At 38.6% G+C, this 12729-nt stretch overlaps 1 protein-coding gene across 3 annotated transcripts in view; it reads left to right on the top strand.

Moving 5' to 3' along the window:
• The window catches only part of Fancl (E3 ubiquitin-protein ligase Fancl), a 305279-nt gene that overhangs the window by 38877 nt on the left and 253673 nt on the right, over positions 1-12729 (top strand). For 2 of the 3 annotated variants that reach the window (XM_090399196.1, XM_090399197.1), the window contains exon 3: positions 11175-11294. In XM_090399196.1, the coding sequence (XP_090255322.1) occupies positions 11175-11294 (120 nt within the window). The remainder of the gene's footprint in view (positions 1-11174; positions 11295-12729) is intronic. The other variant, XM_090399198.1, reaches the window with a different exon arrangement.

The following is a 12729-nucleotide window of genomic DNA, read 5'->3' on the forward strand; positions in this document are numbered from 1 at the left end:
TTTACAAAAACCATAGTTTGTTCAGAGCTGTTTGTGCCACATGCTGTCAGAGGCTTTGTTAAGGTTGATTGGCAGTAGTCTGCAATGAAGCATTTACTGGTCAGGGGTGTAACATCTCTGATAAGGAATGAATAAAATCAATCATTCTCCCTGGAACTCAATATCTTTGTGTGCTTTGGATATTTAGATAGATAAGTCATTTAGATAGTGTTTTATTCTGGTGGCAATTAATTCCATTTCCCAGATGCATCCCAAATGTGGGAACAGTATTCTAAGGCTGGTAGATTTGAGCTTTATAAAGTGTCAGGAGAGTACTGTTTAGAATACCAAGTCAACACAAGAAGAGGAAACCATTCTGGTAAGCAGGATATTGTCAAAAGTGAGCCAGAGAGAGAGAAGCATAGTCTGGGAATTGAGATGGGATTGCATTTTGGCCATTAAACTTCACCAGGTTATCCTCACCCCCCACTTGAGAATGGCAAGAAGATCAGTGAAAGTTTAAGGCATTGGATAAAGAAGATCTTCAAGCACAAATTACCTGAGCACTACAAGGTTTTTGAAAATGAAAAGAAAAGTGTGGAGAGTATTGTCATCATCAAAGCTGTGAATAGGATTAGATGTTAGAGAGAGGAGATTACATCATAGATGTAAAGGAGAAAGAGCGTAAGTGAAAACACAGAGTCCTGAGACACACCAGCATTGATTGAAAAAATCTGATGAAAGGAAACCATCCATTCCATCATGACTTGCAATGAACTTGTGATGAGGAAGCTGGAAATCCATTCACAGAGGTATGGAGGAATGCTATAAGATAGTAGCTTGGTAAGAAGGCCTCAGTGCTAGATTTTATCATAAAAGCCTAGGAAATATCAAGAGCAACTTTGAGTTTTTCCAAACTTTTCCATAGCTTGTGTTCAAAGGTGGGTGAGGCTAGCTAAGAAATTTACTGTAGAACAAGAAGGATGGAATCCATGCTATTGAGTCTCCCAGTGGTGAAACAGTTGGCTATGGATGATCTTTTTCATTATTTTTGAGAGTATTAAAGTTAGAGCAGTAGGAAGGAAGTGCATGTTAATTTTACTCTCCATTGGGAAAAAAAAAAAGTAGTTCTGTTGGCCTAATAAGAAATCTTGTAATGAGTTCCATAATGAGGTGAATTCCATGCAACAAGAAGAACTTGCAAAGTAAGGGAAAGATAGTTCTGCACTGTAATAGGACAGGAGATCCAACACTGAAATACTAGTGCTTACAGAAGAAGAAAAATATTTTCTTTCAGAGAATGATCTCACAAGTACAGAGAATAGGAAATTAACACCGAGAATCTATGCACAGAAAGTGAGCGGAAATGAAAGTCACTGCTGTGATCAGGCAACCTTGACGGCTGAAGTAAGAGGACGACAAAACATCCAAAAGACACTCAGTTTGTGACCCCACAGCCACATAAGTCACAATCAAGTGAGGGAGGGGGGGGGCTTACTAAGCTGATGTTTTGAGAAAGTAAAGAGGAAAGCTGTGATAAAGAAGCTGAAATTGGAAAAAAAAAACTGAAAAAAAAAGTAAAGGGGATCACATCATTGGCCTAAGAGTAATAAAAAAACAAGAGGCCAGAGAGTTCATTAATAGTAAAAGAGAGAGAAAGTAATGGGAGGGAGATCCGAGCTCATCGTTTTATCTTTGGTGTTTCTCTTTTTTATTCTTTTATCTACCATTTATAGTACCATGATTGAACCTTCAAAATGAATGACAGGACTATAGAGGTGACTGGCACTCAGGTGATCAGCCCTTTCTTGGCCTGCTGCCTCATGTTAGCTTGCACTGCCAAGATTTGTCTCTGATGGACCAAAAAAGAAATTTATGATAGTCATAAAGGATATTAACTTGGTGCTAATTAATGGCCAGAAAGAAGTTAATTGGCATGTAGTATTATACATGAAAGAAGCAGAACTTAATGGTTCTGTTTCTCACAGTGCACAGGATGAGTGGACTGCATAGAACTTAAATAGGATGATTTGGTACACATTTAAATGATTAGTGTTGTTTGCATGTTTTCTTTTCTAACATTCCAGATTTGAATTCTATTTTAATTCAGTGATAATAAAAATAAGAATTTTCTGTCTGTTGTTTACAGGCAGTGGAAACAACAAATAATGGATTTACCCTTATGTCGGGAGAGGAATATGCTGTGCATTGCATAGACATTTCTACGTTTTAGAGATATTTGGCATTCTCAGTACTCTCAACCATGCATCGGCACCACAAACCAACAGAATTCTGGTGTTAAGGAATTTTCGAATACTGATGGAAGGTTGCCATATGCAATTCTTCATGTCAGGTCTTTTCTCATTAGTTATCCTCCCTTCTTGATTAGGTTCCAAATGTCCCTATTTGTTCCTGAGTCTGGGACATCGGTATGTAAGATGTTAAAAACAAGCTTGTACCAAATTATATTGTTCCAGACATTTGATATCACTACTCAGACAGTTGTAGAAGCTAGCAAAGCTGGTTGTACTATTCTGAAAATTTCTGTGTAGGACCATTGTAGTGCTATGATCCCAAACAGTGGAAGCTTGAAGCCTGAGAAGTTGCAGAAGAGATGGCTACTTAGGTGGTCAGCATACAGTATCTCTTTTATTTTGAGAGCTGTGTTGCTTAGATACTGTAGTTTTAGTACTCAGAGGCTTCACCCTCCCAGAAGAACTAGTCTATTATTTTTGATTCTTTCTTGGTAGGTAGTAGTGGAATTCCTCTCACAGAACATGAGTAGTTAATTTCCTGAATGAAAAAGAAAGGGGGGGGGGACTTAGGCATCCAGAAAGGGGTCTCCATAAACATCCCTTTCTGGATGTTTATGGAGAGGAGGCCTTCACTAACCCTGACCATTTGAGGATATAAAATAAAAAGGAATGATGGACACCATCAAAAGCTCAGTTTATATCAGTTGAAAGCTTTGTGCATTCTGTTTGATTTGTATTGCATGACATGGGATGACATACATTTTCATGCACTGCATGACATATCTCATCCCTAACTTTAGCCAGTTATTTATAACATGAGTGATTATCCTGTATCTTATATTATTAGATTGATAGAACTCCTGCTATCATTAGGGAGGGGTTCCTGTTGGCTTTAGGGGTAAACATTGAAGCATTCCATGAATTTGCTTGCTATATTTCTAGTGGACAGGGAAAGTGTTGAATAGTACCACGAGAATGGGAAGATAAAAATCCAATGCCTAACGATAAAATTTTGTTCCTAGACCTCTGGCTCTATTGTTTTTCTAGTGCAGCATGTATGCTGTTCTGATTTCAGCCACAATCATATAGGGAATGCAATGATTTTCCAAGAGCAGTAGTCTTGGGAGATAATGTTGTTCTGTAGAGATGTTCATAGTACCAAAGACATATAAAATTTCAGATGTTATGGTCTTCTCTTGGCTGCTTTTGTTGCTGGTGATGGGGTCTTTCCTCCCAGAACTTCTTGAAATGTTTATTGAAAGATGGCCATGGGTTTGTCTTCCATTAAGGTGGAGTTTGATCATAAAATTTCTTTCCTGATTTGCATTTGTTTTTCAGTCTGTTTTCAGATTCATTTCTTTAATGATGTTATCACATTGTATTCCTTGATGTTGTTTGGTAGGTTGGTTGGTTAATAGAAATTAACCTCTATCCATGTCAAGTTCTTGGAGTTGAGGTCTGTGGCTGAAGGCCTATTTTATCATATTTGATCAAAGATTGATATTGAATATCAATCTTTGCTTACAAATTTCAGTCCTAGATAGCATTACTCTAATTGGAGCAGAGGTAATGAAGCTTAGCTAAGAAGAGGAACAAGAAGACTAGTGTATTCTTCTGAACCCCAGAGAGGGAAAGTACAGCAACCCCTGTTGCTGTACTTTTTGCCTCTCTCTCTCTCTTTCATCTTGTCTTTTCATTGGCTCACAATTGTTGTTATAAACCTTATGAAATTATTATTATTATCATTATTATACAGGCACCTCCATGAGGTCCAAACATTCATCTCTAGAGACCCACTCTTTTCACACAATCTATCATACCTCTCCTTGAATTCTGTTCCTAGCATTCACAACTGACTCTGTGCAACCAATTCCATTCATATATAACTCTCCAAGCAAAAAATCCAGTCCTCACACACCCCAACTAACCACACCTTTATTCAACTTCCAGGGATGACATCTTGTTCTGGTCCCTCTAGCCAAGTGCTGAAACATTTCCCCTGCATCTATCCTGTAAAACCCTTTAAGCAAATTAAATGTTTCTATCGTATCCCCTCTTTTTCTCCTATCAACCAACTTCTGCAATCTGCAAACCTTCAATCTATCCTCATAGGAAGCATTCCACAGGCCATTTGCCATCTTGGTGACTCGCCTCTGAATCCTCTCCACTGCTTCCTCATCCTCAAGAAACCAAGGGGACCAGGCTTGAGCACAATAATCCAGATGTGAGTGTATCAAGGCCTTATAAAGAGGAATAACAACTTCCTTATCTGTACTTGTTAATGTGTTCTTCAACAGCCAAGTAATCTTATTGGCTACCGTAGCAATATGTCCTCTAAACTTTAACTCTCTGTCTACCACCAACTCTAAATCTCTAGCTTCATCCATTTCCTGGAGTACAGTACCATCAATGTGATACACAGCTTATAATCTATTTATCCCAAAATGCATAACTTTACATTTCTCGACATTAAACTGATACCCATTAGCTTTTGGTCATACTGACAAGCAATTTAAATCATCCTGCAAGCTCTCCACATCACCTTGATTAAGTTACTCTACTTAATTTTGTATCATCAGCAAGCAACCGAACATTTCCTTTCAGATTATTTCGTATATCATTCATGTCAGTAGTGCACTCAGGATTTAATCTGCAATGATCACTAATTTATAAGTAGTATAGAAATAAAAGACACAACATAAATAAAAAAAATGAATTTTAATTAGGAAAAGATTTCTAGAAAATTTTCTAGAGTTTTTTTTTTCCTTTTTCTTTGGGGGTGGGGGGCAGGACCCCTGTTCCCCCTCTGGGGGCACCACTGATTTATGTACAAAATAAACAGCAATGATCCCATCACCGATCCTTGTGGCACATCACTAGTCACATGTTTTCACCTCGATTCAGTCCCGCCATATACCACTTTTTGATATCTCTCCAGCAGCTACTGTCTTATCCACTTACCAGTGTCATATCCATCCCCATTTGTTCTAATTTTCATAACAGAGTTCCATGTGGTATTTTGTCAAATGACATTGCAAAATCATCATATAGCCATTTCCTTTATCCAACTGAGCTGTTACTCTATTATAAAAAGTTAGTAAATTACTACGGTATGACTGACCCTTCACAAACCCATGTTGACCCTCATAGAGTATATTTTTATCTATACATTCTTGAATTATCTTTTTTACCAATTTTTCTAGTACTTTTAACAAGTCTGAGATACTGATTGGTCTATAATTTGTTACTGCAGTCTTAGAACCTCCCTTATGCAACGGAGTTATTTTACATTCTTTCCACTAGCTTCAAACTCTATCATAGCTGAGACTTAAAGAGCCTAGCCAAAGGCACTACCAGTTCCCTTGAACATTCTCGCAAAACCCTAGCTGATATCGCATCTAATCCCACAGTTGTATTTACATTGAGATTCTGCAATATACACACATGGACAAAGAAATTAGCGCTCCAAGAAGGAAGCATAGAATTCAACTGAAATTTTATTGGTGTAATGATACAGGTGAGTGATGCACATGAAGGCAAAAACAGAGCTGAAGGACAATTACAAAGGGATCTGTGGTACACAATCTGGTCATCATCAATAGCACGTTGCACTGCCTCGTGTGGTGTTACATGCTGCGATACTGTCCGGCATGGTGGCGAATAGATGCCTGATGTTGTCCTGTGGCAGACTGGCCCACATGTGTTGGATGCTGTGCTCCAAATTCTGGATATTGCGGCACGGTGGGAGCTGGTGTTTCAGCTGCTCCCAAACATGCTTGATAGGGGGACAAGTCCGGGGAGCGGGCAGGCCATGGAAGTGTCTGTACACGATGTAGGCAGACTTGGGCAACTCGAGCCGTGTGCGGACGGGCATTATCCTGCTGGTATAGCTCTCCTGGTATCCCGGCCAGGAATGGGAGAACTTGGGGGCCGTAGGATGTCGTCCACATACCGCTGCCCCGTCAATGCGCCACGTACCACTATGAGGGGATGATCGGCTATCGTAGGCTACGGGTCCCCACACCATAATGCCTGCAGTGCGGGAGGTGTGGTGCATGATAGCAAGGTCGGGACACATCGTCGTGTCCACACCCGGACATGATGATCATCTGTCCCTAAGACGTAGCAGCACTCATCGCTGAAGACCACACGTCGCCATTCTGTGGCGTTCCACGTCGCTCTTGCCTGGCACCACTGAAAATGGAGTCGGCGATGTTGCAGTGTTAATGGGAGCACACGTAAGGGGCGCTGGGATCATAGATTTGCCTCCACAAGGCGTTGTGAAATGGTTCGTGGGCACACAGGAGACCCCACATCTGCCTGTATAGTGGACCGGGTCACCGTGGGATCCCTCTGTGCTTGCGCACAATCCGTCGATCCTCTCTAGCGTTGGTCCTGATCCGACTGGTGCCGCTCTGCCATGTGACAGTGCCTGAACGTGTCCACAGCTCCCAACACTGTCGGATGGTATGGTCAGAATGGTTCATGTGCATGCCTATATGGCATGCCGACCACTCTCCAGTTTTCAGGCCGATGATCATGCCTATGTCAAAGTCCATAAGTTGCTTAAATCGACATTTCTGGCATCTACCCAGCATTATTGTCACTCTGTACTCTAGCTTGCATCGGCTGGTGCTTTTCGCTTTAATCGGCTATTGACTACAAGTCGGCTTTATAGCTGCCAGTTTGTGCTTGCAGCGCCACCGCAGGGAGCATGGGCATGCACAATCGCACCAAACTTGGATCATTTGCATACCACCCCGCACTCTAGCTATTTGCTTAGTTTCGCCATTGTATACCATGTTTTCTTCCAGGTGCACTGATTTCTTTGCCCGTGTGTGTATTTAGAACCTCCAATTCATTCACCTCTGATCCCACATTAGTGTCTGTCATATCAGTTAAAGCAGTAACCTCAATAGGATGATATACCCTTGCAAAAGTGGTCACTCTGTAACTCAATTATCTTTTTCTGCTTCTGTCTCCTCGTAACTATCATCACTCATTAAGGTTAATCTTTGATAGTCATTCTTCCTCTTACTTGCTACATAATGAAAGAACTGTTTGGGAGTTCCTTTTGCCTGCTTGGCTAGATTCTTCTCATAATCTGATTTTGCCTTGTACTGTGTCATGAGTTTGATGGTCAACTTTCTCTTTATATGCTTTTCACTGCATTTTCTTCTTCTGCAGCACGTGCTTAATGATATTACTCATCTATCTAACTCCTACCCAAATTAACCCTTGTTACCCTAGGGTAACAAGGGTTAATCGGGTTACAGCATTAAATTTTATACCTAGGTTAACCCATGTTACCCTAGGTATACAATTTAATGCTGCTTTCTCTAGATGACCTTTAACTTTATCCCATGCACTACTACCATCCTTACCCTGCAGTGTTTTATGCTATGGTACTGATTTAAGCTTCTTCCTAAGCATGTCCTAATCACCTGCCTTGTAGCTCCACAAATACCCCTTCTTAGTAGAATATTCCTCATGTTTTACAATCTGCTAAGTCAAGATTGCATAGTCACTTTTACTAATTGTAGGCAATGTTGTCACCTTAGTTATGGATGACTCTTCGGATCCTATGACCAGGTCACCCCCACAGTCCCCCCCATCACATGCTGCCTTAAGTAATTGTCTCTTAGCAGGTGTATAAATTCTATTTTGTTCCTGCCATGTGATCATTCTTCCTTCCAGTCTATATCTCCATAGTAAGTCCCTCACAATGATCAGTCGACTGGTATTCATTGTACTAATTTGGTGATGCATGTCTTCCAGATCATGTGTGGAACTCTGACCTATAGCAACAACCAACTGTATATTTTATTTTACTGGCTTTAATCTCACACCAGATTGTTTCAAATGAACAGCAACATTCCTGCTCGTCTCCTATTCTTTTTGGCTGCAATTCATCTGCTATCATCAGCAGACCCCCCCCCCCCATCCTATCTTTTCTATCTTCCCTGAAAATACTAAACCTGTCACATTCAATCCCTGTAAATACACCATCTGCTCTTGGCCAAGTTTCACTAATGCCTGTAACTTTTGGTAAGGTTGCACTAACCAATGCTAAAAACTCCTCCCTCTTGTTCCTGATACTTCAGATATTAGCATATAGAAATTGCAGCATCCCTTTAGTTCCCCCCCACCCACCTGTATTTTCTTAATTGACTACCCTATTCGATATCTTTGCTTCAGAGAGAGACTAGATTCCTCAGTTGGTCATTTTCACACTTGATTGCTTTAGCCTGAATTTGCACTTCAGTGTGCTTGGCAAACCCTTGTTGTTATCCCCCAAACCATTTAGATGCAGTCAATCAGCATTGTACAAATCCTTCTTTCTATTAAACACAGACCACAGATCCACAAATGCTACATCAATCCTTCTGCACAATCTACATATAGATTCGTTGGCTATCAACGCCGCTCTCTTCGTTTTACCTATATCATAGCATGGTAAGAGGCTTACAATCTTCACCCTCTCACTCCTCAGTTTTGCCTCTTCTGACAACTCCTTTAAATCCTTCCTCACAGAATACTTCTCACCTCTGAAATCATTCGTACCAACCAAAACAATCATTTCCTTCAACTTACCTTTTTGCATTCGGATTGTGTGGCTAATATCGTTTATTTTTGTGCCTGGAAAACACGATTTTCTCACACCTTCATTAAGTACACTCCTGATCATTGAGTCTCTGTACTTAATTTTCTCCTTAACTCATTTTTCTTGTTTGTTCAGTCAGTCTTTATTATTTTTTTGGATGCCTGCTTCTTTCTCTTTTAAGTATGCAGTTTATCAGTTTCGTGCTTTGTCCTATGAAGGATAACATTCAAGGACACAATTTCTTTATTAATGTCCATTTCATTCTCCTCTATTTATTGGCTGTGCATTCGACATTAATAACATCATTTTCCATACTACCATCGGTACTGTTCACTCTACTAATATTTGCTACGTTCTTTTTACCTAACAGACATTCACTTTTGAAACACTTAATACACATTCTCTCTCTCTCTAGTTTCAATTTTCTTGCTCATATCCTTTTAATTTTCTAGATGAATACATTTCACACACACTGCACTGAATAAAATCCCCCAAATTCAAATTATCCTACAATGTAGTCTTTGCTGCCATTGTTCATCCATGCATTAGTGGCAAGCCAGCAATACTGTATTGCTAACAAAAAAATACAACATTTAGAAATTAATTAACTCAGTCAATCCCACACCCATTTAAAACAAATGACAATAACTTAACCTAATTTCTAAAATAAAGAGCCAAAAGGCTTCAGTTTGGCAATGCAAAATTATATAAGTCAAATGATATTAGATCCAGCATTATTTCAAAGCCAAATGTAGAAACTATGAAAGTTTCGTATGGTAAGTTGATCAGAGAGCTTATGGGAATGCACTCCCTGGCATTCATGAGTTGTCTTACTATGGACTACTTAGAAGACATAGGTGCTGCCCAGGCTTTTATATATTTGCCTTTTATTAGTCCATTTTGATAAGGTTTCATTGACCTGACAGTTGTTTCAAACTGGTTGGTTCTCCTCAAAGATCAGGTAGAAACCTTAAGAAACCTTAACTATGAACTACTTAGAAGACATAGGCACCCAAGCTTTTATATATTTGCCTTTTATTAGTCCATTTTGATAAGGTTTCACTGACCTGACAGTTGTTTCAAACTAGTTGGTTCTCCTCAAAGATCAGGTAGAAACCTTAAGAGAGCAAAAAAAACTCATTCATTACTAAGGAACTTGAAATGTCAGAGGAATGTATTTTTCATAAGCAAACTCTCGGTTGTTGCATAAAAGTAATTTCTAAAATAAAGAACCAAAAATCTTCAGTTCAGCAATGCAAAATTATATCAAGTGGATATTAGATCCAGCATTATTTTAAAGCTGAATGTAGAAACTATGAATGTTTCGTAAGGTAAGTCGATCAGAGAGTTTATGGGAATGCACTCCCTGGCATTCACGAGTTGCCTTACTATGGACTACTTAGAAGACATAGGTGCCTGGCTTTGAAATAAAGTTGGATCTAATATCCACTTGACTTATATAGCTTAACCTAATATTTTCAAATAAATTAAGAAAAAGTTACTTATCTTTCAGGAGTGATAATTCCACTCTACACACACACACACAATATGCCACCCCAAAATTCAAGCCAGCAGCACCCCAATTTGTAGACTTAAACGTTAGTGTTCTAATAGTTTCTACTTTTCTAAGCAACTTAATATGAATAGTTAGTTTATAGTCTAAGATGTTTCTATTAAGTGTCATACCTTGTTAACTCTGGAAACAGGGGATGATGACACAGAAATGGTCTAGCCTTGTAGCAGTGCCCTATGTCATACAAGTATAGTGTATTCTATAAGGTTGTTAGCTCTCAAAATGTCTCTGAGTGCAAAGTACTAGATCCTTGTAGCTAGTTATTTCTGTTCTGGGATTTCCCCTTACTTTATCCAAAGCTGGATTTGCATGCTGTTAAGATCTCCCATCAACGACACGGACACCATTGAGGTCATTTTGAGCACCTGGAAAAATGCAGGTTTTCGTTTGCTTGGGCCAGGACATATTTCCAGTTTATGGTTACAACTCTCCCTTCTAAATCCTTATGAATGTTATGGACAACTCCTTTGGCAGAGGTGGGGGTTTTCATTAGTACCTTGACTCAGATGCAAGGTGCTGTGCCAAGCTCCAGAAGAATGTGAGTGGATACTTACTCATACTCTTTCTTTAGACAAAGCAGAAATTCTAAATAAGGGTTAGAATTTTATGATTCCCACCATCAAAAAAAAATTCTATAGGTACAATTTTTATGTAATTTTTTATGCAGTTTTTCATAATACACATCATTTTTGTTTTGTCCCAAATTTTCTCATATCTTGAAAATGAAAAATCTGTCTTAAAAAAGTATATCATTTTTTATTAGGATGAAGAATTCTTTGTTCATATTATTTTGCAGCAGAGGAATTATTTTAAGAATGTGAAACTTAAAGGGGAATGGAAACTAAAGAAAATTTTGAGTTCTGTTCAGGATGCTTTAGGACAAGTAAGAATAACATTAATGACATTATTTAAATGAAATAATTAGGTTCTTGGCTTATTATTCATATTTTAATTTACTATTATCCTGGAAAAGTCATATATTTGCACACTAGTGTCCAAAATCCAAAGGTGAACACTATTTCTGAAAGTTACAACCACAAATTCAGATCAATCAACTAGTGGCAATTTGTATAACGATTGCATGAAAAGGGGTCATGTCGTAGCACTCACAAATAAAAGACAAAAGGCTGCACCAAGTGAATTGTGTCTGATGGAAGCTCTTTTTGTGAAGGAATAAATTTGCAAACTTGGATGTCTTGTAATGTCTCAAAGACATCATCTAGATCAGTGATGGCGAACCTTTTTATGTGGGCATGCGAAAAATTTACAAATTGGTTGCTCACGTGCCAAAAATTTACCAATCGAGTTGATGACGTGCTAGGCAGTTTTTAATAGGGAAAAAATTAATAGAAAATTAATCTAACTTAATTTATTTATAATATATATATTTATTTATAATATTTTATAAATAATTGTAAATTTATAATTTTATAAATATAATTTTATTTATGTTTATTTATATATAAATTTATAATATTGTTCAGTAAAATTGATTATTGTTGTGAGTTTTGGGGAGAAACTCCCAAATTTTTGGCAAATTAATGCAACCATATTTGTTAAGGTTGGGAGAATTCTTCAAAACCATTGCTGACTCAAAAAATAATCTTTCAGATCTGTAATGACTGCTAAATAGCACATTCATTTTCTTCCATCTGATCCTGTGTGAAGGAGTGTCTGACACGTGGTCTGCCAGTCCTGACTTACTATAAATTTTAAGGAAAGTTTTAGGTGCACCACCCCAAACATGTGAGCAGTATTCTAAGCATTGTCAGATTTAGGATTTGTATATAGTTAAGAGTTGGCTGTAAAATAGCATCTTGAATGAAAGAGAATGCCTGGCTTCTTGGATGCTGAGGAGGTTGTTGATGTGATGTGTTTATGCCAGGAGAGACTGGAGGTAAACATTAGTCTAAGTAGAGATCTGATCTTGTCTGGTGATTTGAATATTACTGAGGGAAAGGGTACATGATCTGAGATCTGTTTTCTGAGAGAAAAGACAAGATTGTTTTGGTGCATTAAACATGACAATGCTATCCTCGCCCCATTGAAGGATAGTATGTAGATCAAACTTTAAGGTACTACTTGTAGATGATCCACCATGGGATGTCAAAGGTTTGTGAGATAAATGGAACGTATTGTCATTTGCAAAACTGAAAGAAAGTAAGTGATAGAACAGACAGATCTCCTTGAGGCATTTCAGCATTGGTGGCGAAGTTTGAAGAGAGGAAGCCATCTACCATGACTTGCAGAGAATGACCAGAGAAAAAGTTAGCTACTCAGTTGCAGTGGGTGGTGGTAGGGAGAGCAAAGAATGGCAA

This window comes from Typopeltis vanoorti, chromosome 10 (assembly GCF_054136105.1).
Source record: "Typopeltis vanoorti isolate ZY-2024b chromosome 10, IOZ_Tvanoo_1.0, whole genome shotgun sequence".
Lineage (NCBI taxonomy): Eukaryota > Metazoa > Arthropoda > Arachnida > Uropygi > Thelyphonidae > Typopeltis > Typopeltis vanoorti.